The sequence below is a fragment of the Lissotriton helveticus genome, chromosome 8 (assembly GCF_964261635.1).
Source record: "Lissotriton helveticus chromosome 8, aLisHel1.1, whole genome shotgun sequence".
Taxonomy (NCBI): domain Eukaryota; kingdom Metazoa; phylum Chordata; class Amphibia; order Caudata; family Salamandridae; genus Lissotriton; species Lissotriton helveticus.
The window spans coordinates 254,129,813-254,157,301 of record NC_136069.1 but is presented as its reverse complement, the minus strand read 5'-3'; the positions used below and the strand labels follow the sequence as shown (position 1 = coordinate 254,157,301).

General features: G+C 41.2%; 1 protein-coding gene across 1 annotated transcript in view; it reads left to right on the top strand.

The window, feature by feature from the left end:
* LOC144772579 (matrix metalloproteinase-20-like) overlaps positions 1 to 27,489 on the top strand; it is a 198,650-nt gene that overhangs the window by 135,171 nt on the left and 35,990 nt on the right. The window contains exon 8 of the mRNA XM_078657008.1: positions 1,011 to 1,167. Within this exon, the coding sequence (XP_078513134.1) occupies positions 1,011 to 1,167 (157 nt within the window). The remainder of the gene's footprint in view (positions 1 to 1,010; positions 1,168 to 27,489) is intronic.

The following is a 27,489-nucleotide window of genomic DNA, read 5'->3' as shown; positions in this document are numbered from 1 at the left end:
TGCAGTACCCCATTGCATCTGGCTAGGTTGAACTATACAAATAGCCACACACTTACATCTTCAGTTGTTAACTTTTTTCAGTCAAAGTCTTCGATGTAACATAAATTGCAAGGCAGAATCTCACCACCAGGCAATGCTACCATTTCACTTTAGAGCTTTAACAAGCCATTATAAATCAATTGTACTCAGGCAGTGTGAGGAAAACACCTGCATACACACATATATCCATTTCAAATTTCCATTGTTTGTAGTAAAGTGATTTTTTTAATCCTGCATAATCTTGCCCCCATTTTCCCTTACAGTCTGAATAGTATTTATTTTCACAATCTTTTCGGGCATGGATACGTTTCAGCTCTTCTCCTAAACACATTGAAGTAAACTCTTTTCTGTACTGATCTAGACATAGGGTTTCCCAATGATTCACATATGAAGCACCAAACATTATTATACTGTTAGTGATGCTTCACTGGAATTGATGCAACTGACGCCCTTAGTGAGCCAGGCAATCAGTGCCCCCAAATTTTGAGGTCAGTGTTGAAGGTGAATCCAAGAGATTTTACTTTGCTTGTCAGTTATGGGTGAAGCTGTCCAGGTTCATTTTGGAGGCCCATACTTGAAATTGTGGTTGTTTGGTACTGTTGCAAAATAGGAGTTATTTAGTATTGGATTGTTTGACTCGACATCAAGTTGCAAATTAGCTCACAAAATTCTTTGATCCACTAAATGTCATAGACACAAAAGATTTTTAGACCCAATTGTTTGTCATTAGCATATTGAGGAACATTGAGGCTCAGCAGCTAAGCCACTCCACTCGCTCCAACTTTAAGTGCACAATCCCTGTGCATAGGAATTAAAACCTCTTCGCAGACTTATAGCAAGATTCGATATGGCTGTAGTACATGCCAGAGCAAGCCTCCTAAGCCTGTTACCTGTACAAATGCTTTTCACTGTTAATACCTTCCTTTACCGTCAATAGTTTCAATGAAGGTTATTGTTTTTCTCTGTTTTAGGTCCTCATTACTGGAAAACAAGAGGATTTAACATGCAAGGCTCACCTCGGCCTATATCTGACTTTGGATTTCCAAGTCGTGTAGAAAAAATAGATGCAGCTGTTCACTTAAAGGATTCCAAAAAAACTCTGTTCTTCACTGGTGAAGATTATTACAGGTTAGTTCCTTCAAAATCTTAATATGCAACATTCACTTGTTTCTGTTAAGGATAAATGAATATTTTTTTCTACTGAACACTCAAAAGGTGATGGGAGACTGTTTGCAATAAGTCTAACCACTGGCTATCGCGTGGGGTAGCAGTACGAAAGTCATTCTTTTTGCCTTGATCACCCCCATTTTTGAATTGATGCCGGTGGTTTCTGACTGTGAAAGTGTCCTACACTTTGCTAACCAGGTCCAGGGTTAGTGGTCTATTCTCTAAAGGTATATGCTGATTAGTATAATTCTAATTGGTAAGGACAGCCGACCTGTAATTCCCTAATATATGCTAGGGCATGTAAGTTTAGAGATCCCAGTAGCCAGTGCTTAATTTGAGCTGATTGCTGCTGGTGGGGGTCACCAGCAGTCATTTTTGGGGACCAGCACTTATGTTTCCTCATCCAGGGCCAGATGTATCAATATTGGATTTTCCAATTCCATAATATCGAATTTTATTGATTCGCTATTATGGAATCGCAAAATGCAATGTATTTAGGTTTTGCAATAATAATTGCAATTCCTACATATTCCTTATTTGCGAGTCACAAATTGTGAGTCACAAATAAGGAATGGCTGGATCTTGAAGCCCATAGGAATGAATGGGAATTGCATGTATAGGTACTCGCAAATGTCGCATGGAATTTCAAGGGTGCAACGGTGTCAAATGGACACCCTGTTGCACCCCTGAAATATGCATGTGTTCACATGTGGCACACATACATGCCCCAAGGGCATGTATGTGTGCCACATGTGAACCCCAAGGGCATGTATGTGCGCCACATGGCACCTTGAAAAATGCAAAATAGTTAATTTTTCAGGGAATTCGCATATTACCACCAACTTGAAGTTGGTGGTAATTTGCGATTCCTTAAAACCAGGTGGCATTTATTTTGGGCTTCCTGCATTTCAGTTAAGGAATGGCAAATTGCGATTCCTAAATGCATTCGTAAAAAAGGGAATCACAATTGTTGAAATTCCCTATTTTGCGAATGCCTTTTGGGATGATACATCCCAAAAGGCTTTTTCCCATTAGCAAACGGGCCTATTCTGTGTATCGGCCCATTTGCGAACAGGAACAACGCTTCATAAATCTGCCCCCAAATATTTAGCGAGAGAAAAAGAAGGAAAAACACACATATTGGCAAGAGGGAGGATGGGAAAGAGGGAAAAACCATCACAAAAGGAGGAGCAGAAACCTGTAAGTGTGAGATAATGGTGAAAGGAGTGTCTGGTAGTGGATTAAAGAGGCATGTGGTGGATTGAAGACTGTGCAGCTTTGGTATTCAGAGCCCTGACATTTAATAGCACTAGCTGTGAACTTCTAAAGAGATCTCTCTGCACCAGCATTCAATATTTTACAAATTAAGCATTGCCAGTTGACTTAATGCACTTACGTGTGCACTGGTGTGGTGTCTGAGGTCATTTTAAAGCCAGAGCTGCCTTGTAAGCTTAAAATAAAACTATGGCCAAATTCGACGTTGGAATTAAAAGCAATTCCAAAGTCCCAAACTACCTTTTTTATTATTTATAAGCCTAGAGAAAGCCGCCCAAACTATTTTCCCCATGGTAGTGCTGCTAGCCTCATAGGCTAACATGGGGAAGACTTTCTTAAATTGATTAAAGTCTACCTTTGGATTGCAGCTAGCTAGACATATCATTTAGAGTATCAATTTAACAGTTAAATTAAACCCAACAACTTGCCATGGTCAGATTTAATATAACCATTGCAGGAAAGCAGTTTTCAAACTTACTGTCCTGAAGTTAACTAAAGCAGCCCTGTCGCCGCATCTTCTGATTGGACAGCCTGAGCTAAACTGCTCCCTGAGTATGTGTGAAGAGGCCTGGGGCTGTAACAATGCAGCAGTTTGGTGGGAGGAGAGCTCCTTCCTGGAGAACCCAATGAGAAGAAGAGGGTTGGGTAGATAAGCTGGATTTCACAGGCAGGAGCCTCTGCAGAATACAGATGCCACAGGACCCAGGCCACTCCCACTTTGTTGACCTCTAGCTAGATAATTAGATTAGGAGAGCGGCTGAAAGAGGAGTGTTGTCAGTTGTTAGCCAAACCCCTGGGTTGGGTGGCACAGACACACACTCCAAGGAGACATTTTCTCAATTCTGATTTTTTGGAGAATGTTACATTCTGGGCTAGATTGTTGCCACACTTCACTGGAAGTGGTCGTACTAGAGGGGGGCAACTTAGTTCCTATTGGTAACCGTGCCACCCTCCCTCAAGCCCAGATTTGAAGGATAAATAAGGCATTTCTGCAGATCTCACCAGAGTATTGACTGGAAAAGAAGAAGACAAGAAGGACTTTGTCGATGGACCCCTCGACTGCACCAAAGAGAGGATTGCACTCTGAAAGACTGCACCTGCTGCACTCACAAGGCTCCACCAAAGGACAGTAGCTGACTCCCTGCATAGCAACAGGTACAAAAGAGCTGAAGAAGTCAACAAAATAGTAGACACCCCAGCTGACCATTTGTAAATGGATTTACCCTTACTGTGCAAGTGGAATGTGGGAGATTGAGTCCTAGTACCCAAGTGGCATCCCAGAGCCTTTGCACCCTCGGCCAGTGTTAGAGGACACTTATCTCTCCAAAGGATCCAAGAAGCAGCAAGAGCTGGAAGTTTAGAAACTTTTTGCAAAGTTTGCAGTAAATCTCCAGGAGAAGACCAGCTCAACATCAAAAGTTAAGCCATTAAGATCAACTTGCTGGTCAGACTGACTGTGCAGGTTCATCCTAAAGAAAAGCTCCAGAGAACCAGAATAGTTTCCAAGTCCAAAGGTAAATGAAAAGACCAGGACCTACATGCAGACAGGGCCGGACTGGCCGTAGCTGGCACCGGGCCTTTCCCCCGTGGGCCGCTAGGGTGAGGACGGCAACATCGGCCCTGGTAACAAAATCAGCCGAAACCGGCCCTATTAAACAGCTCGGCCGCGCCCCCTCCTCCTCGCCAGGGGAGCCTGGGGAGCAGTTTGCCAGGGCTGGTTTCAATTTCCAGTCCGGCCCTGCATGGAGAAGCAAGCCTCCGTTGACAATGCCTTCTTCGGCTGCAGTCGCTGACTTCAGCCGCTCATTTGTTGTCCTCGTCGTTGAGGATCTGACTCCCGCCTTTTTACCGAGCCGCCAAGCTGCAGCATGCCACTGTCGTCAACTTGAACTTCAGATCTGACCAGCCAGAGGGCCTGCCAATGAACCCATCGACAAGACACAATAACCAAGAAAAGTTCTAAGTGCAAAGGTAAAAGTTTGACCATGGCCTAGCCTGTAGCCTAGTCAGCCCACAGTTCATCGAAGTTGGCCTGAAACTTTGTCCTTGTAGCACGCCTTTTAGTGGTTTCGAGTGCTGCTTTAAGCATCTGGGTGCTACAAAGTCCCTTTTTTATTTACTACGTAGAAATTCATATCTCCTGTTCCCTATTTTGGAATTTTCTCATTTTTGGTATAATTTTAAATTGGTGTTAGAGTTTTTGTTGTGTTGTGTCTTTTACTTATTTGATACGATTAAATACTTTACACCTGCCTATCTCCAACGTTAACCCTGACTGCTCGTTTGCCAAGCTACCAAGGGTTGAGCACGGATTAATGTATTAAGACATGACTGAACCTATTAGTTATTGTGATATTGTTAATAACGGAGGGTGAATACTCCCTACTAATAATAATCCACTTTCCTATAGTAGCATTACAACCCATCATTCTTTTGCCCACCATACCACCTCAGGTTAGACCCAGCTAATTGGAAATCAGTCTTGACCCTGCTCAGCTTTTGTGTCTTTGATGTAATGCCCTAAGTGGCCAAGGGTATGCCTAGATGTGGATTGCTTACTCACTACACACAACCCCAATCAGGGCAAAACTAGTCTTGAGTTGCTTGTGTTGATACAGCGTGACCAGATAGGAGGTTATACTCTGCATCCTTGTTGGTGTCTGTGATGATTTGCGGCACAGAATTTGCCACATAATGCTTTTTCTCATGGTAGATGATCACCCGCCTGTTTCTCCCTGAACCAGACAATGGTGGCAGGATAACAGTTCATTTGCCTTTTACCCTGAGGACTGTTACGGGTGGTCTGCAGGATGGTTCAAAACCTTGTTTGCTTGCTTGTCATGGATCTTTTCCCAAATTAGATCCCCTACTTAAGAGATCCATTCATCAGCAATGGTTGCAACCTTCTCTTTGCTGGTGGCGGCTTCACAATGGTTCACAACAGACAGCTTTTCTCTGACCCTTTGGATACAATGTAAGACATTCAAAATTTTCCAGGTCAAACATTTCTTCAGCCGCCACCGTCGTAGTATGTAGGCCAGGCATATACATAGGAACTCCGAAGAGAACCTCAAATTAAGTGCAGCCCCCAATACTCGTCTTGGCAAGGTATTTAACGCTCTCTGGACTTCATACAGAATATTGTACCAACTACAACGCAATCTTAGTACCCTAGCAGTCAAGGCCTGTTTAGTCATGCTGTTAGGAGGCTCAACTAATCTGTTGGGCTCAACTCTAAACAGACTGCTGAATTTCAAACTCCCAGATTAGACATAGTATCCCTGTAAGTACTGGAGATGAACACAGGACCATTATCTAAGTTAAATGAATGAATTGCTCCCATCAGTGCAAATGCTTTATATCTGCTGAAGCACTTGCATATCTCTGTGGCACAACCATAAGAACCAAGAATATGAATCAATGACTACCAATATATAATTATATTGGGTTACAGAATTTAATGGGCCAATATGATCCCAATAAATCAATCTGAATGTTGGAGACTGTGAGGGCAGCTGGCAAGGGTCTTCACACAGTACATGGTTTAATGTGTTGACAGATATCACATTTTCTAACATAGTCTCTAGTCTGTTTATACAAAGGCCACCAGTGGCATTGCTGTAGCATTGCTACAGTTGAATTGACCCCCGGCATGGGCTGATGCCAACCCCTTATGTGCTTCCCTGATTAAATATAATCTGTAGAGCTAATTAAGAATTATTCTGTCTGTGGTAGAGTAACTACAGGAGTTCTGTCTGAATTAAGGGTGTAGGAATATTCAGGAGGAAATCCTGCGGGAAGATTTCCACCCTGTTTGGTTGCTTGTACAGCTGTTAAAATAACACATATGTGTCGATCTACCTCTGAGATCTGGTCAAGGCTGCTACTTAGACAGTGTGAATTGAGGCTTTGTCAGCTAAGTCAACCACACAGTTACCTTTGGCATGAAATCCATCACGCTGATGTCCCAAAGTGTGCCCCACATGGACTGATGGAAGCTTATCACGTACCACAGCTACCTTTCTCCAGAACTGTTTATTCTCAATAGGTTTTCCTTAATCCTTGAAGCCATTCAAGCACCAATGTTGCAAGTCAACATTGTACCCTTGCATACAGAAGGATGACTTGAACATTATGAGTGTGGGAACTGATGGATTAGCATTCTGTAATGCAAGTACCAGGGCATGGCGTTCTCCATGTTGTGCAGTTATGGCCTATATAGGAGAATGTCATGCAGAGCAGCGAAGCAAGTCGCCTTGCTGCGCTTTACTACGTGGCATGGAAAGGGAAGAAATGCACTGTATTGTGGCAACATGGGGTATTTCTTTCTTTTCCACTGCGCTGGTGACCTTTTGGCAGCCTTGAGCCAATGTAGGCACCCTTGCACCACGGCGCAAGGGGGCCAGTGTTGCATGCAGTACTGTTTTTTAGCAGGACGGGAAACCTTCCTGCACAAAAACAGTCCTGAGAGACATTTTCCTCTTTCTATGTGTGCTGCAGAAAGAGGAAGTAACAAGGAGAAATAAGGGAATTTCTTCTTGTTCGCTTCACCTGAGAAGGCGTATATTTTTGGTGCATTCACAGCTCTGGTAAATCTGGAAATGCATCAAAAACCATGGTGGTTGCAACACCCATGGAATGCCTTACCAGGGCAGATTAAGGCAACACAGCGTTTTGCACTAAATTGCCTTACACCAAATTTATGGAGCTATTCAGGACCATGCAAAGTGGCCGTGAGTGGCTTCATAAATCACATATAAGGTTTACTTCGCTCTTTCACCATGTTGTGTATGGCCAGAATCGAAGCTTCCCATTATTGTTGCTCAGAATCATTGAGGAAACTGTAGAAAGTTTCCCATTAACTTCATTCCTAAGTCAAGAGCTGGTGCGGCTCTGTGCCCATTCTGTGCTTGTGTCAGTACTTCAGGAAAAACTTCCAAAGAAGGCGTGCATGCTGGTGTAAATGCATGGAATACCCTTCTCCAGGTTTTACGTTTCTCTTCAGGTGCCACAATCCCAAGAGGAAAGCAAATGGTCAGTATTCCATGTTTGTATTGGAATGTTGAGTACAGGTATACCACTTTCAACAGCTTGGTCTTGCAAGAAATCCAGAAGGTAACATCATCACACTTCATGGGCATCTTTCCCGTGAAGGCATTTAGAGACTGCTGATTATTGGATTGTACCTCTCCCTGAACTACTGTTCCCACCAGAAGCACAGGACTAGAGTTTATGGTACATAGTACAAACTGTACAAATCTCCTGAATAAGGTGACTGTGTAATTCAAGATCCCTATGACAACAGTGAGTGCTAATGGTTCAGAATATGGAATGGGTGTGTAACCAGTTAGTACTGGCCACATAGCCCCTTCATTGGTCATGGGTGCCAAACGGAGATTCCTGTGCATGTGTGGTAACTGATCAGCAAACCAGTTCTGATGTTCCTGGTAAGTCAAAGAGATTTACAGATCTTGGTAAGCCCTATAGCGTGCAGGTAGTAGTACATCCTTATAAGTCTGAAACTGCCTGGAAGCAGCATCAATAGCTTCAAACTCTACCCATGAGTAAAACTTTTCAATGGCATATGTTGGGTGAGCAGCTAATACAAAATTCCCTGCTCCCCCGCCCCTTGAAGGTTGAGATGTTGAGCAACTGCTTCCAGGTAATTTGGCTCCTATCACAGCAGAGGATATCTTGTACATGAACCAATTAAAGTGAAATGGATTCAAAGAATCAAAACACTCACAGGATGTGGAATAACCTTTCAAAAAGTCAAGGTTAACAGACCTGCAGGAATATGTGCTCCTTATTCCCTGTAGGAGGTAACCATAATTACGGTTGTCTGATAGAATGACAATGCTAAAAATATCATGTGGACAGAATACCACGCCAAAAATATTAATAACCAAAATATCACGAAGATAAGTATAGATTTATGATTCATAACTCCACAACAACATACCTTGAAGATATGCCTATCTTCAAGGTACATATATGTGGAGTTAAGTATAGAAAAACCTTCCTTACCTATAAAAACGTACCTTCAAAATATTCTTGACACAATATTTTGGCCATGCAATATTTTTGGCTCAATACTTTGTCCAAACACCCATGATTTCTACAAACGTCATGTAATGACATAATAATGTTTCATGTATGTGTGCATATCAAAAAGAAACTACTTGAGGTTTCCCAAAACATCCAGGGCCGGGATTGGGGGCCAATGTTATGTAAACTGAGACTTTGGCTTAGATCTACAAGCTTTATTTTCACACCCACGGATGGCATGATTGAACTTAGTTCAATGCACCAACGCTTGAATGTGAAAGACAGGTTATTGTAGCCCCCAGAACCTCACCCAATGCATAGTTGAATTGGTGTCATTGCTTACAGGTTACTTACAGTCCCTAAACAAGGATCCAGGGATGCCATGGTGATTGAAAACAAACCTATTTTGTTCTCCTCAATAGCACACACAAACTACACAAAGAAAAAGACACTTTAACTAAAAAGCGTTTTATTTCAACAGTCTCAACGTTTAGGTTAGTATATTTAAAATACCCACACAAAATATCATAATAACAGCACGTATGAATGTTGCAACAACAAGAATAAAATTAACATTTCTACCATAGTTAAAATGTAATCTATGAAAACCTAACACCCCAAACCAACTTCTAGGCGCTACACTAGGAGAGGGTGGAATAGTTGAACTTGCATCTAGATTTTCTTAGGGCGAATTAGCGCACTGCATAGCTGTTTACAGGAAAGCACTGTAGCTGTCAAAAATCGGGAAGGCCCCTGCAATAGGTAAACTTATGTCGCATTAGCTCCTGTCCTCCTGGACTTGACTCCTCGATATCAGAAAATTCAATGCAGTAGCATCTCTGGCAGTCAAGATAATCTCTGGCAGTATCTTGAGTGATATCCTGGGGTGAAGGACCTCTACGGACAAGTGGTCAAGTATCGGGCCTTTTATACTGTATCCTATCTAAGATGCAAATTTCTGATATAGCCTTAGGAAAGTTGGATATAACAAATGTGCATCCGCCCAGATGCTGGTCTGGGGCCCATTCTTATAAACAAATAAGGTAAAAACATATCAATTCACAAAGCAGTGTTTCGGCTATTGTTCTTGACTGACCTTGGAATAAAGACAACAAGGCACTTGTTCCGGACTGGTGTTGCATCAGGTGTCTTATCAATGTAATTGTCTGAGTGACTTGACACTTTTACAAGTTCTTAGAAAGATAAGGACAAATGACATCTGCCACAAAAGCAGACATGTTTATGATTCAGTAAAAATAGACAAAGTGCAATGTTGGCCTGGTCAAAATGGAGTCTGGACTTATGGTCTTTACGTCAAAACACAGTTTTACCAGGGGACGTTATACCAACATTAAGTAGGTAGGGAGACATTGTGGGAAAAATACTAAAACACTTAGAAGCTATGGGCCAGATGTAGGTAAATATATTTTACCGACTCATAAATACCGAATTTTACTGATTCGGTATTTATGAATCGGTAAAATATAAGGAGGGAGATGTAGGTAAATCCAGATGTGGATTTACCGAATCTTTAAAAGTCGGTATTTACCGATTCGGTAAATACCGACCGGTAATGCCCATTCATTCCTATGGGCTTTAAAGCCCATAGGAATGAATGGGCATTACCGATTTGGTATTTACCGAATCGGTAAATACCGAATTTCACAAGGGTGCAGGGGGTGTCAGTTTGACACCCTCTAGCACCCCCAAAACAGGTTCGGATGCCATGTGGCAGGCATACCTGCCCTAAGGGTAGGTCTGCCTGTCATATGGCACAGGTGTGCATGCACATATGTGCATGCACACCGGAATCGGTATTTTACCATCAAATTGAATTTGATGGTAAAATACAGATTCGGTAAGGCTTGTGGGACTCAGAAGAGTCCCACCTACATATCAAATTTACCGAATCGGTAAAAATACCGATTCGGTATTTTACTGAATCGGTAAATTTACCGATCGGTAAATTTACCGATTCTGTAAAAATATGCCCCCTACATCTCAAATTCCATTTACCGGTTGGTAACGGCCGAATTCGGCCGTTACCGACCGGTAAATGCCTACCTACATCTGGCCCCATGAGTCGTTTAGGAGGAAACAGGAAAACATAGAATTGAAAAGCACCAGACGAACAGCCTTCTTTTTAACATGAAGATGATACAAGGAGGACCATGTGGCATAAGACTGTTCATTAGGAGGCGTCTTTCAGATATTTGTATTTGCCCACAGCAGAAGTGGTAGCTGTTCCCAGTTCACGAAGAGGGGTTGTTCTTCAGTTGGTTAGGGTTGTTCTGGTAGGAGAGTCGCTCTCCTGAGATGGGATTCTGACGTCTGCCATTTTGAATAGAGGCCTCAGGGAAAGCGTATGCTCAAATAGGACAGTACATGCTGAAAAGCAGGGTTGAGATTGGATCTGAATCCTGCAGGGGTGGCACTTGGAAAACTCCTAAGACCATTTATTGACCTGGAAGAAAGCATTTGACTAACGAAGAATCCCAGCAGACCTGCTGTTCACTAGCACCCATAGATTGGAACTGTGCTCCAAGCGATAACTGGCTGGCCTCCTGTTTACTCCCATAGGGATGCAGCAAGCTAAATCCTGAATCATTGAAAAGCCAGGTCTGCAGCTTCTTGCAGAATTCAAAAAGAGAGGAAGAGGCTCTGATAAGGAGTGGGAAGCTGTTGCACACTTTAGGAGTGATGTAAGAGAACGCTTGCCCTCCTGATCTGGTTTTGTGTATGCATGGGATGTGTGCAAGTAGCTATTCTGTTGTGCATTTACTGTACAGACTCCTGGGGTATTCCTAGCTAGAAAGAGACTGGGACCCAAGAAGCCTATCGTGAGAACCTGGGAATTGTATGAGAGATCAGGAGTGTCTATCCCAGCATTAAAATATTTTAATGCATAGGAACTTATTGAGAGTTGAGTGGATGTGGTACATGTGCTAAAAAGTGGTGGATTACCTAATAACTATATTAAGAGTGTATGTAGGTCAAGAGCACTCTATATACAGTAGACAAGTGGTGGCCCGTTGAACTGGGGCCGGTCCCCCGCCCGGTCACTGAACTAAAGAATTTGGGAGTTTGGATGGATCCTGCTCTTAGTTTTGTGGGCCATTCGAAGAAAATCGCGGCCTGCTGTTTTGGCATCTTGCGGTCGCTGCATCCCATTCTGAAGTTCTTTGACCATGGCACCAGGCAGCTGATAGTCCAGGCCACTGTGCTATCTCGCCTGGACTATGCAAGCTCTCTCCTGGTAGGGACCAATGTGGCTGAGACTATCCGCCTCCAACGCGTGCAGAACGCCGCGGCGAGAGCCATTGTTGGCTTACCTCGAACGAGCTCTGTTTCTGGTGTCCTGAAATCGCTGCACTGGCTGCCCATCAAGTCACGTATCCAGTTTAAGGTGCTGTGTCTGGCGTTTAAGATCTTGAGGGGTGGAGGTCCACGTATACTTGCGGATCTTCTGTCTTGGTATGTTCCCTCCCGCTCTCTGAGATCTGGAGGCCAAGCTCTCGCCGTGATCCCTCGATACAGGCTTTGTCGGGTTGGCGGCCGATCCTTCCGGGTCAGGGCAGCCGAGCTTTGGAACTCCCTCCCTGTGGAACTGCGGCTATTAGATGACCTCTTAGCTTTTCGCAAAGCTCTGAAAACTTTTCTCTTTTAAATCCCCTCCTGTTTTTATGTGTTGTGTTTTTGGTAATGGCTGCACATTTCCTGCCATGCGCCGGGACGCCCCTTAGCTGGGGCAGCTGTGCGCAATACAAATGTGCGTAACATAACATAACATAACAGATGGGGCATCTGCTAATGTTCTACAGTTGTCCCACTCCACGAAACTCTACATAAGACCATACGCCTTATCTCTGACTTCTGGAGGACCAGGAAAGGTAACAAAAGTTTCAAATAAAGGCATAACCTAGCTGGACATAAAATACTGGTTTGTCCCATTCTAAGCAGCCTCAGGTCTTTCCCCACTGATGTAAAATTGAGAACTAGAAAAGAGACCAATTCTGAACATTGGACTTAGGACTTTGGCAAGGTGATTAATTCATTCATATTCATACCGGAGCAAAGTGACCTTAATATCTATGAAATGCAGCTATGTTATTTTAATGTTAATGTTAATGTTATCAATACTTGTAAAGTGCACTGTAACCCTATGGGTATCCTAGAACTGAGATGCACGTGCCCTGCCAGCATAAGTGCTATAAAGAAAACCATGCAACATTAGAAGTAATAAAAGACTGAAATTATGCTCTAGGATAGAGCCAGGCCTTTATTTTCTTTCTAAACTGCAACAGGTCTGTCATCTGTCTAAGATCAATGGGAAGAATAGTCCTGCTTAGAGGTTTTGGCTCCAAAACTAAAGTTCCCCCTAGGGGACCGACCTTCAGAGGTGATTTTCTCCATCCCTGTACAGCCGATTTTTACACTTTTTGGTCTTGGCTTTCTCCTGGGAACCAACAACCTCTAACACCCAGGAGCATGTTCTTTAGGCTATCCCAGAATGGCGTGCAGGAGGGTTGGGCCAGGGGTTAGAGTGATGATGTAGCACTCAAGAATTGGTCAGGAGAGTCTGGCCTCTAGGATCTTTCACCCTCACTTAAAAACCCCTACATAATGAGATACACAAGACACCACTGGATCTGAGGTGGTGATGCCACAATAACAGCATTACTGTGAGTGAGACTCAGGTGGTGAGAGTCACTCACATAAAATGTCTGAAAGCAGGTAGTCAAAAACGAAAAATCCAGGGAGACTGCAAGACATTTGGTTATTATTTGAGGGGTGTAGAAGCCTTACTCAAATAATAAACACAAACCTTGTCGCTAAATAAACATGTGCTTAACCCTCTGGTAGCTTGGAACAAAAACGGTCAGGCTTAACTATGAGGCAATGTGGAAAGTATGTATGCAGCACTTAAACAGTAAATAAATGAAAACACAACACAATAAAAGAAAATTTAGAAACATAGAGTAAACTTCAATAAATGAAACAACACCAAAATGACAACAATTCAATCAGTAGGAATGGAGGTATTTGTTTTTAAATTCTAGGTGGAAACAGTGCCAAAAACCACAAAGCTCCACTTGCAGGTGTCTGGTCATACTGGACCATGTCAAAGTCACAAGTTCAGGCGACCATGATGAAGCACGAGTCAGATTCAGGGAGCAACTTGGTGAAGAGTTTACCTTTTCAAAGTCCAAGTCCATGTGAGGAACCTCAGTTGGATCTTCACATTGGCAGGGGCCGCAAAGAGGTTGATGCTGGTGTGAGGAGCTGTCGCCCCTAGAGCTTTGCATTGGCGGAAGCTATGGGCAGTCACTGTTTGGCTCATAGAGCAGGCCACCATTGTAACTTTCCAGTAGTGGGAGGCATGGCAACCACTGCTGACATGATGAAGAGCCCCAAGCTTCTGGATTTACAACTGGAGTGCAGAATTTGTAGATTTGAAGCAATAGGACACTGCTCTCAAGCCTGCCAAGGGTCCAGTACCTGGTGCACCTCTTGAGGAACAATACTCATTCCAGCAGAGGCCAGCAATAGAGCTTAGACAGGTCCAGGTAGTGTTGGTCAGCTAGGCAGTTCCGGGGGGAGGGCCTCTGGAAGCTTGTTGGGGATCCTGGATTGAAAGCAAGCAGGTCCTAGTGCCAGCTGTTGAGAGTGGGGGCAATCCCTGGCCTACTTCCAAACTGGCTCTGGTTAGTTCTTCCTCTTCCCTAGGGTTTGGCTCCAAACTGTCTACGGAGACAAAGGGAAGCGCAGACCTGGTGTCAGGTTCCTTTGAGTGTTCTACAGGCAGGGTCCTTTGAAATGTATTTCAGGGCACGGCATAACTCCTCCCCAGCCATCCTGTCAGGCCGACCCACTCCCTTTACATCTCATGTCACATCATGCTATGCTCTGCAGTGCAATGCTATGCTATGTTATGTTATGTTATGTTTTGTGAATTTGTAAAGTGCACTATCACCTGGCGCTGAGCATGTGAGTGTGTCAAGCCCTACATATGGTAGGTTGGTTAATTGAAAAGCCAGGTCTTCAACTTCTTGCAGAATTCAAAAAGAGAGGAAAAGGCTCTGATGTGAAGTGGGATGCTGTTCCACACTTTAGGAGTGATGTAAGAGAATGCCCGTCCTCCTGATCTGGTTATGTGTATGCATTGGATGTGTGCAAGTATGAGTCCTGCAGAGCAGACGTGTCTGAGTGGCTGGTGAAAGGAGATACAACTGTTTAGGTAGGTGGGACCTGAATTGTTTAGTGCTTTGAATGTGTGTGAGGAGTTTGAATTGTGTATTGCATTTGTGTATTTGGAGCCATTGAAGTTCCCTGAGGGGTGGTGTGATGTGAGTTCTGTGTGGGAGTTGAGGATGAGTCTGGTTTCTGAGTTCTGGATGTTTTGTAATCTTCTAATGAGCTGCTATGAGATCCTGGTGTAGAGGGTGTTGTTGGGTACAAGGGCATGAGGGATAGTTTTTCTAGTGTTGCTTGGGAGCCATTTGAAGATCTTCCTCAGCATCTTCAGAGTGTGCAAACAGTATGCTGTGACTGCATTGACTTGTGTAGTCACGTCCAGTTTGCACCTTTCCAAATGAGCCTGTAGGACGTACCTTAGGGGTTACGTATTAGTATTAAAAAATAAGGTTTGGGCCTGGCAAAGGTTTACTTTGCGGGGTCATGAATGTAGATTACAACTGTACTACAGGGTGCTGTGACAAGCTTGAGAGATGTTTTATAGTGCTACTTTAGTGGGTGGCACAATGAGTGCTGTAGCCAACTAGTAGCATTTAATTTACAGACCCTGGATACGTGCAGTGCCATACACTAGGTAGGTAAAAGTAACTTGAAGGACAATTTTACAATGTTTTCTAGGGCAAGCACAAGCACTTTACCGCTGGTTGGCAGGAGTAAAGTGCACAGAGTCCTGAAAGTAACAAAAATGGGTTCAGCAAAGAAAGGCAAAAATCTAGGGAGAACCTGAAGAAAGGGCATGGTCCAACAGGGGCTAAATGGGTGGAATTCCCTACCTACCGTTTTCTTCTTAACTTTAATGGTGTTTAGTACTTCTTCAAACTATCACGCATGTCTCTGGAGAAATGCTTGCTGTTTGTGCCTGAATTAACAAGGGCAAAGTTTCTCAGTTACCTACATATTTACCTAACAAGATGTGTTTTATTCAGTTAGTAGGTTTGCCCCCTCTAAAAGTGATAACCCAGAGACTTTCAGAGGCTTGAAAACTTGAGCTGCCACCAGAACGATTGTGGTTCATTATCACTGAAACGTGTTACTTCTGACAAAGACCTACTACATTCTATGGTTTGTTTTAAAAAGCACAATACACAGGCCACAATTAACAGTGGGATGGAATACTGTGCAGCTGGAAACAGTGGTCCCAGCTGGTGTCGCGTCACTTAAATCATTCTATTCGCAGCTTCTGTGGCTTGAATGAAGAATAGCACACATACCTTTAAAAACCGAGTCCCAATCCAAGTACAGAGTCCCATTACGAAGAAACATCTACTCCCTTGTCTCAGCTGCTGTTTTCAGGAAGTAAATGAGTGTAAGGGGGCTTGTGATGAAAAGATGTGGCAAGTATGGGGTGTGGGGGGCTTCAGGGGCAGGGAAGGTTGTGGGCTGGCAGGGGAACCATCCTGCGCTCTCCAGTACTGTAGGAGAGAAACAGGTGGGGGCAATAAGTGCAGTGTAATCCGCATATGATTTTATCAGCCAAAAGGGGTGGGCAATGGATGTTGTGGTGGGTGTTCTACTTTTGATGCTGGCCCCTATTTACAAGGGTGGCATAAATAGGTGGCAGTGCCAAAGTTGCGACTAGAGAAAACCAACGTAAGAAAGCAACGGTGTACCAAAACAGCACCATAAAACTTAACAACACACCAGAAACAAGTAACACAACACCCGGCCCTTCTTGTCTGGCAATGTAGAATGTTGCGTATTAACCTGTTTATGAAAACGAAGCAACCCTTTACTAGTATAATGTAACTAGCCAGATGTGAGGTCAAACCAAAGGAAACTGCTGTTATGTCCCAGTCTGAGAAGAACCTGTCCTTGTATATAAAAAGTTAATCTATTAATTGCTTAGTAAGCTATTGGTCCTTGTCAATTCTAAGTAAAATTTCAAATAAATTACAATAAATCAAAAAACACCTCAAAATAACTCAGCACACGAAGCTTAGCACAAAAATATAACAACGCAGCAATAAAATACAAAAAGAGCATCACACAATCATATTGTAAACAAAACAGCACATCGCGACAAGATCGAACATCATTACATCAAAGAGCAATACTACAACACAAAAAACAACATGCATCCCACAAAACATAACACAACAAACCACTATTTAAAAACACAACACAGTAACACATCAAACGTACACCACAAAACACAGCACATCAACAGCACACTACAATCCAATTAAATAGCAAAATACTAAACAACTTAACAATAACCCAACAGAGAAGCACAAGAACTCAAGTGACCCTTTTGCTCTATTGTGTTGCATATTATTGTGCTAGTCTGTGTTGTGATTTGTTTATGTGCTGCCAGTGATATATTTTCGTAGTTTTGTTGTGTGGTTCATAGTTTTTTATTCGTTCATGTTCACTGCATTGTGTTTTGTGTATTTGACTTATGTTGCATTTCTTCTGTTGTAAATTTGTGTGTTGATGTTCTTGTGGCTTATTATGGGATTTTGCTATTGTGTGTGTTGTTGTGGAAGGTTGTGATGGGGTTATTTTTCTGTTGCTTTTATGTGTTAGTTTGTGTTTTATGTTATATCGCGGTATGCTGTTTCGTGTTATTGTGCAGTGACGGGTAGTGGCAGGTACACTTTATGCTGCATTTTGTTGTCTATTGTATTGTGCTATTTTTGTGTTCTATTATCAGCGCGTTGAGTAACGTGAATTCAATTTTCCAATTAAAAACGTCACTTTCCGTTACATTTTTGGCGCAATGTGCGAATAAAACACTAACACCACACCCTAGCTCTATCATTAAAGGGGCATTTAGCCAAAGCCATGACACATAGACTGTGCTAGCATTTTGCGCTAGCCACTAGCTTTCTTACGTGACGCCACAGTTTTGCAATAATTTTGATAGATGCTAGGTGGCAGCATCCTCATACAAATCATGTAGAGTCCACGGTGAAGACAAAAAATGCAAAGGGTCTATGAAGAAGAGCACCTATTGGCTAACTCTAAATAAGACATGGAATAAATTAACAACAATTACAGCCACGCACTAGTACGGGGCCAGCACACGGACAATTCTTATTCTCATGAAGCCCCATTTCAAGAGATGCTTACAAATATAGAACAGTAATGTGGCATACTATCCGGTGTATTCAACAAGTAGAAAAGTCCTTTATGCCCAAATTATAAATGTCAGTGCTCGAGGTGATTGCTTAGAGGAATAACGCTAATTCCGGACATGAAACATCATAAACTACTTCTTATAGTAACAGCAAAGTGGCAATATATTTTCATTTAGGATAAGAAATAAAGTATAAAAACATATATTAATAATTGGGAAATATCCTTAACCACGATGTATGAACAACGACTTACCGGAACAATGAAGAGTGAACAACGAAGAGGGCTGAACCACGAAGGTAACATCCACGAACGACGGAACAACGAAGGATGGAACCATGACTTTTAGAACACCGGAGTTGCACTTAGGATAATTTAGGAAAACGTATAAATGGGTAGATGGGGGTTGTGGAGGGACTCCCCCACAAATACGATTAAAAAAATATATATAGTTAGAAATATAACGTGATGAATAAATTCGTAATAGTTAAGTTTCGAATACAGCTAAGGTTGTTGAAGAAATTGGTTTACATTTAATTTACCGGTTTATGTCAGGAGATGGCAGTGTTGCTTTGATTTTAACAATTGTAAATGCTTTCAAATCACGAACAGAATATGATCAGTGTGCTCGTTTTTGTAAACAGATATTAACTAGTATTTTAGAAAAAAATGGCATAAATTGAAAAAGTGTCATTAAATCTTATTGTTTCGTGGTTTAGGGAGTAGTGGTTTAAAATGTAGTGGTTAAGTAATGGTCGTGGTTTGACCTTCGTTGTTCCAGAAGTTGTGGTTAGGCAGTATTTGTTAAGTCATACAATCTTAATAAATAGCACAAATACATTTCCATAATTTTTCATGTAGTGGGTTAATTTTGCAAAGGACAGTACCATAATTTGGATATTTGCTGCTTTATGGTTCAGTGGTGGGTAGTGAACCTGAGATTAATGCTGGTTTAGAAGTGCTCTAAATACATTGAAAAACAGAATCCTATGGTTCTTTTTATGGCACCATTTTCACATAAATTTACAAAAATTCTAGAATTTCTGGGCCAAGCTTGCCTTCAGTGGCAGATCCTCCGCTAGGGATGTTGCCCCATTGCTCAAAAGGAAAAATAAAATGATAATAACGTATCATTATATTTTTCCTATGAAGTCAGTTGCTCTTGGGGCGGGGCGGGGCGAGGCTGGGCAGATCAGGGAGAGGAGTGGTTTGTACTCCTTAAGTGCGCATGACTGCTTGGCAGGCCCTCTTGGGCCGGCCAAATAGTCCTGTGCACTTTGCACCGGCGCTCAGACCAATCACAACGTTGTGACTGGCTATGGGGAGCCTGGGAGCCCGGGTGCTTCCTGAAGCCGGCAGAGTCAAGAAGAATAGGACTGGGGAGATGCTGCTGTTGGCCTGCCAAGGTATGTTGTTTTCTTCATTTCCTTCCCTCACCCGTACACCCCGGCTCACCAGTACTGATCGGTGGCAGCCGCTACTGCTTGCCTTACCCTTCCCAGGGGTACTGGGTCTCATATGACTTTTTTGAAATGATGTCACCATTGGCTAGTATTTTCCAACAAAGTTTTGCTAAAAATTGGTTAAAACGTTATTGGTATTTCAAGCATTTTAAAAAACATGAGTGGGCAATTTCAAACAACCTGACATTTTTTTTTTTGTTTAAGAAGTTTTTATTATGTTTTTTCAAATACATAAGATAAAAGAGAAAATGGAAACAATAAAATGGAGGAAGATGAAAAGCAATAATAAAACATACATAGCATAATTAAAAAATATATTCAGGCAAATAACATATGATGAAATAATAATGTAACAATTGAAGGAAGAAAGGAAGCAAGGGAAAGAGGAAAAGAGAAAGATAGGAAAAAGAGAAGAGAGACAGGGGAAAAAGAAGGAGAAGGAAGAACCAAAATGGTATAGGAAAATAGTATAGAGAAAGAGAGAAAAGAACTAGTGTATGGGAGAGTGAGAGGAAAGATATGTAGTGAAAGGAAGCCAAAGAAGATCAGATTTAATTTTTTGAGAGAGAGAAATTGAGGAAACAGAAGCAATTCTGTGTTCATCACAAATAAAATTCCACCAAGTTAGTAAATATATTTTAGAATTGTCTTTCCAGGATGATAGAATACCTTTAAAAGCTAATGCAATAAAAAGGTCAAATAACCTGGAAACAGAAGATACAACAGCCACATCAGATGATAAGGATCCTAGAAAAACATTTTGTATTGATAAAGTAACACTGCATTTAAAAATTGACATGCAGATATTCCAAACAGAGTTCCAAAAAGATAAAACATTAGTACACTCATAAAGTTGATGTTTTAACGTGCCCGGTTCATTAGAACATGACCAACATAATGGAGAAGAAGATGGTGAAAATTTACAAATATTAACAGGAGTAATAATAGCTCTATGGTAAATAAAATACAAAGATTGGGTTATACGAGCAGCAGCAGAAACTTTGGATAACTTAGACCACAATTTATCCCAGGTTGTAATAGGAAAAGAAACGGACAAATCAGTTTCCCATGCATTTTCAATGTGGGACTTAGGTCTTTCAATAAAATTTGATAACAATAACTTTTATACAAGAGCAGCTTTAGGTCTGTGGGTTGAAAATAAGGGGTATAGAGTTGTGGAAGGGGATAGAGACGGTGTGTGAGGTGGGAGGGGAAAGATGAGATTGTACGGCATTAACAATGATGTTATATTCATTGAGACAAGAATCAGGTAATTGATATTGTATTTGTAAGGGATGAAAGGGAATAATAGAGTTGTGGTGAAGTAACTGGTGAAAAAAAATAATAGCCTTTTCCTTCCAATATTTGTAGTAGAATGATTTGCTTTTATATTTAAGACATTTACTATACCATACAATGGAGGACAGAAAACATTGAAGCGGAGTAAAATCCTCAGAAAATGTGCTGTATAATAAAGTTTGGGAGTATTTTAAAACAGGGTTAGTGGACAGAAAGGTGCAGTTTGACATAAAAACTACATGCTAAAAAGAAAAATCTTTTAATAAGGAACGTTCAAAAAGGATCCAACTGGGAACAGGAATATCCACATAGTCATAGGCTAAGGCGAAGGATTGCTTAATCAAAAAAGCTGAATGATAAGCTTTAAAGTTTGGGAAACGCACACCACCTTCATCCTAGGACGAATGAGTTTGTTTAGAGCAATTCTTGGGTGTTTGTTGTTCAACAAAAAGTTTGTACAAGCAGAGTTAATTCGAGAAAAATAGGCATTGGGAATTCGAATAGGTAGCATAGACAATGTATATAAAACATGAGGTACAATCATCATTTTGATGGTATCTAACCTGCCCCACCAGGAAAGATACAGAGGGGATCAAGTAAGGAGGAGTGTCTGGATTTTATTTAGTACTGCATGAAACGTGAGTTTAATTGTAGCATTTAGGGAAGACGAAAACCAAATGCCAAGGTATTTGATTTGTGAAGGACAACAAGCGAAATTAGTATCACTAAACATAAAATGATAGCATATAGAGTTTAAAGGCAAGACTTCTGTCTTTGAGAGGTTGAGTTTATAACCGGAAATACTGGAGTATAATCGAACTTCATTCATAAAATGTGGGAGAGAATCAACAGGATTAGACATGTAAATCAATATACCATCTGCATAAGCATATATTTTAGTTTCTACAAAGTTATAATTGAAGCCAGTGATCTGTGAGTTAATACGAATACGCCCTAGAAATGGTTCAAGGCATAGGATAAATAATAAAGGGGAAAGAGAACATCCCTTCCTTGTGCCTCTGGACAAAGAAAACATTTTGGAGAAATGATTATTAACAAAAATACTGGCTTGAGGACAAGAGTACAAAAGTTTAATATAAGAGATAAAAGAAGGCCCAAAACCAAACCATTGAAGAGTCTGAAACATTAATTGCCAATTGATACGGTCAAATGCCTTTTCAGCGCCTAAAGACAGGACTGCAAGGGGAGATTTGTATTTGTTACCATATGAAGTGATATTAGCAAACATCCGAGCATTATCAGATGCTAATCTGCCTTTCGCAAACCCAACTTGATCCGTTTTAACCAGTAGAGAAATGACAGTTTCAAGTCGGGATGCGAGAATTTTGGCAAAGATTTTGCCATCATAATTTATTAACGATATAGGACGGTAATTTTTACAATAAGAATGGTCTTTATCAGGTTTAGGTATTATAACAATTAAGGCATCGATAAAGGATCCAGATGCTTTGGCGTCTGCAATAAAGGAATTAAAATGTGCCAGGAGCTTGGGGACAAAAATGGAATTAAAGGTGTTGTAAAATTCTACAGATAGACCATCAGGTCCTGTGGCTTTTGACTTTTTTAGAGATTTTTATAGCATTGGTTACCTCCTGAAGAGTGATATATTTCTCTAATGCGTTAAATTCATCAGATAAAGATGGCGGGGAAGGGAGATCTGAAATAAAGGTGTTTACATTTTTATTAGTGGGAAATGTATTATCAGAGTAAAGAGATTTATAATATTCATGAAAAACCTCCGAAATGTCCTCATCTGATGAGACTAGCTTTTTAGTAGATTCATTAAAGATAGGGCCAATATTTTTACGTTCAGATTTAATTTTCAAATAGTTAGCTAACATCTTACCCACTTTATTCTGACCTCTATGATATTTAGATTTCATCTTAAACAAAATATTACATGCTTCAATTGTTGCTAATTTGTTAAGATCAGCTTTTGCTTTAATCAAATCATGAAGGGCAGAAGATGATCGAGAAGTGAAATACGCGAGTTCCAAGCCTTTGAGTTTTTGTAATTGATCCTCATATTTTTTCCTTGTGATTTTCTTTTTTTTCGATACGTAAGAAATGGTGAAGGCACGAAAAGCGGCCTTAAAGGCATCCCAGTTGTTAGGAACAGAAGTGTCTAATGGGTTACTGATACTAAAAAATTCATTAATAAAAGTGGTAGCTTCTTTAATAAAAACCGTGTCTGATAATAAAAAATTATTACGTTTCCATTGGCTAAATTGAGAGGAGGTAAGTGAAAGGTCTAGTATAGAGTGAACAGGGGCATGGTCCGATATAAAAATGGATCCAATTTCAGAATTTTGAATGGAAGGAAGCAGGGATTTACTAACCAAGATATAATCAATTCTAGAGCGTGTGTGATGTACTTTAGAAAATAAAGTAAATTCAAGCACGTCAGGGTTACAAGTCTTCCAAACATCATACAATGAACGGGAGGCAATGGCCGATTGAAAAGCTTTATGAGATTTGTCAGGATGAAATTTACATTTGGGCAATCTATCGGAAAAGGGGTCCAACCATTGGTTAAAGTCACCAGCGACAATAATATTGGGACATTCAACTGAAGAAAGCAGAATTTTAATATCATTCCAAAATTTAGGATCTGGCTTAACCAGGCCATAAATATTTAACAAAACGAAAGTTTTATTCAGTACCACAATCTTTGCCATCACCCATCGTCCATCATCATCATTCTGTGTGGATATAATTTGTACTGCCAAAGCTTTATGAAACAATATAGCAACGCCCCCCTTTTTGTTGGATGTAGGAGAAAAAACAACTTGACCCACCCATTGCCTTTTCAATTTAAGAGACACTACATCAGTACAATAAGTTTCCTGAAGAAGAGAAATCTGAGAATTGAGTTTGGATAAATGAGACAATACCTTTTGCCTTGATTCCCAAGACCACGGACGGTCCACGTGACAAATTTACACATAATGGAGGGATAGGAGGGTATAACACAGGTGGAGTTGATACACTTCAAGGATACAACTACAGGAAAAAAAACACCATATGGAAGGGTTACACAAGGAGAATATTACAAAAAAAAACATCACCAAGATACATTAGCAATAAATCAATGACAAAGAACAATGTTGAACAAATAGAGATAATATTAAGAAAAAAGCATGTAGAAAAGGTTAGGACGAAAGGTGAAATAAAAGAAAAAAAAGAGGAAAGAGGAAGAAAAAGAGAGAAGAAAGAAGGTAAAGAGGAAACACAGGTAAACAGATCAAGGCAAAGCAGCCAGATCTGAAGAGAGAGAAGAAGGTGAAGCAACAGGAGCATAGCGGCACCAAAGAACACGGACCTCAGTGAACAGGTACAAAGGAGGAGAAGAAGGAAAAATACCTCATGTAGAGGGGGAAAACCAGATAACAGAAGACCATGTTTTAAAACATATTAAGCTGGTCAAGAAGAATATTACTTAGCAACAAAAATAGAAAAATCAACTATTAGTGTACATTCCAGTAGAAGAAACAGTCTGGAGGTACAGTCTAAGTTTTTCCGGGTAATCCATGGAGCGTGATTGACCATTATGTGTCATCTTGACATGGATGGAGGATGCCATATTGGATGTTGAGGTGTCTCAGTTGAGGGAGTGCATTGGTTGCATTGGAGATATCCGAGAAATGAAAATATTATGGCCAGACCAAATAAGGCGACGTTTAAGTCGAACAGCTTTCAAAACATGTATCAATTTGGTAAATTCAAGGAAGAGCATTATGATATCACGTGGTTTGGTAGCGTTAGAACTAAGATGACGCAGGCGATGAGCTCTTTGTATATTGAGGGGGGTTACCGATGCTTGAAGCTCTAGAAGTTCTGGAAGGAATTTCTGTAGAAAAGAAACCATATCAGGACCCTCAACATTTTCTGGAAGACCATATAAGCATAGATTATTTCTGCGATTTCGATTTTCAAGGTCCTCGGTGTTGATTTTAAGCTTATGTATTTCCTGTTCAAGTGAAGGGACTTTAAAAGAGATATCTTGAAGATCACTAACGCGTTGTTCCAGTTCCAAGACTTTACCCTCCATAACAATCCATCGTTCTTCAATCTGTTTTAGTTGTTTGTTGGTCGCAGACATGAAAGTTTGAAGACCACGAACTTCATCAAGTATAGAGTCTAAAACAGGATTTTGAGATGAATGAATGGGAGAAGGTGGATCATTTTTATGTCTTTTAGGTTTTGTACCAGATATGGATGATCTAGCATTATGGATATCATTAGCCATTGTAAATTGTACAGAGATCACCTGACTTATTAAGAATGAAGATCCATAGAAATTCCAAACTAGGATATGTATATTTGGTGATTCGTTCAAAATGCAGGCATAAGGAAACAGTTCTCCAAATTGTATTAAAAGTATTGAACCACAAATAAAGCTCCTTAAAAAACTTGAATAATGAGGTAATCAAAAGTGGCTGGATATGAACAGTAGAGGAATACGCAAGTATATTGACCTAAAAAGGCAGTTGCTTGCGTAGTTTACAAAAAAGGCTTGTCGTGGATTAGGACCAAAGTAGTTAGAGGTGAAGGCAGTTCCAAGAAAAAAAAACATCATCACCAGAAGGGAATACATCCTCATTTCCTCAAGCTATTTGAACATGCAGGTGTTAGGAGTGAAGAGCGATGAACATCGAGCCTTTAGAAAAATGAACATGACTTAAAAATCAAAAAAACACCAGATAATGCCAATAGCTGGTTATTATCAACCTCTGAGGGCACGAAATTGCAGCTGTTGAGAGGAAAAACAGTGATGTGCGCATATAATCGCAAGATCCTCCTTAGAGAAGGCAAAAAGAAAAGGCCAGGGTTTCATACGCGGGCATCAGCGACTTAAAATGGCGTCCACCCGCACTTCTGACTAGATATAAGTGCTGAGGAGTAGAAATCTCTCAATAAGGATAAAGGCATCACAGGAGATAAACAACAGCACTAATGTACAGTATCACAGCCTTTCCTCCTACCATCAAGGAGATGAATGAAAAATCTGAGGAGATATTATTTGCATGAGAGAAAAAAAAGCATATGAAGTCAGTGCACAACACTGCAGGAGGAGTACAAGAATCATCTGAAGTAATCCTTAGGAGCAAAGACACATCCAGTCTTCCGATGTGAGCGCAGCGACCTAAGATAGCGGCCGCTTGCGTCTCAGGAACGGAGAAACTGCTGTATTCGGAAAGCGGCTCTGTAACACGGTGCAGGACTCCAGAAATCAGCCAAACCACTCACCGCATCCTAAAAAAGAAGGGACTGATTGTTGGAGCTCAGAAAATCAAGGCAGGAGGTATCCAAATGCGGACTGAGTCCTGTGTAGCGGCGGAGCTCATACACGCAGACCACGCCCCAACCTGACATTTTTGAAGACTGAAATAGTAGAGTTCTTCCCTTCTAATGGCCACTAAAGTATATTCTTCCACTGACCACCTTTCAAGCAGATTGTTACACTATCACCCTAAAATGGGCAAGGTGACAAATTCATAGGTGCCAGAAGCAGCGGTGCGGGGATGCTGCAGCACCAGAAATATAACCATGCTGGAGTTCAAAAGGTGAATGAGCAATAAAGAGGCCTTTAAAAAAATGTTATCTTGCCAGTATGACTGTGCTTTCAAAGACAGGGGTCAAATGTCGTACTATGTCTTTGGACAAACTGAAACAGGGAGACTTTACTTTTGTTTCTCCAAACCAGAAAATGACAGGATTTTGTAAAGAGAACTATTTGACAACTTTTTGTGGTACATGGCGTGTTAAAGGTGTTGTGTGTTTCTTGTATGGCCCATTGTCGTTTTCCCTATGTCACCCTAAATATGCATGTTGTTGGACACTTTTGTTTTGCACACATTACTAAATCATGCCTGCTTTTGTGCCACATTGTATTGTCACACAGAAACAGCACGTTTTTGCATTTTACTCTTTTCCTGAACAGCCAAGGCAATGTCAAACAACATTGCCCCATGTTATTCTCTCTGGTCAGACACTGGCACCTAGACCAGCCGCGGCCGGTGGTGGGAGTACCTGCGGGTGGTGACATGGGGAGGGGGAGGAGGAGGGGCAGGGTGGGGGGTAGTAATGTATGGATTACAGACCTTAACAGGTAAGCACTGCATTTGCGCACTGTATCACCAAATGCGATGCAGAGCGCGCAACGAAATTAGTTTTATTTATTTATATGTTTACTTACCTGTTAAACTCCGTAATCCGTACATTACTACCCCCCCCCCCCCCCACCCTGCCCCTCCCCACATCACCGCCCGCAGGTATTCCCACCACCGGCCGCGGCTGACCTAGACATAATAAAAGAATGCAACTTCTGTTTTGAATGCACATATCTTGTCATCTTTCTGAGGACAGGGGTTCTGAAACAACACACACAGCCACGGCAGGAATACTTTTTGTAGTTGTGAAGTGTGAGGAACAAACATTTTGATAGGATCAAACCAAATCAAGCCACTTAACTAGGGTATGTACAAATAATAATTTTTCCCTAAAACCAAATCTTTACACAGTATCATTGTGCAGTATTTAGTTTAAAGTAAAACTGCATGTCTGTGCAAATTTAGTGATCATTTCAATTATAAGTATGCTGTCTGTAAATTACAGTGCACTACCACACCATTCTTAAGCAACATATTTGTAATAGTGTGCTCTGAAGACATACCACAGCCTTACCGCTCTCTTGTTGAATTGGCATGGCTCATTTGGAATACTTGTTCTTTGTGGTAAGTGCGTCGCTTGGATTTATCACAATCACTATGACTTCTGTGATATAACATTGATAGCAAACCCCCACTCTGAAAATTGTTCCAGCACCACTGAGCAAGATGAA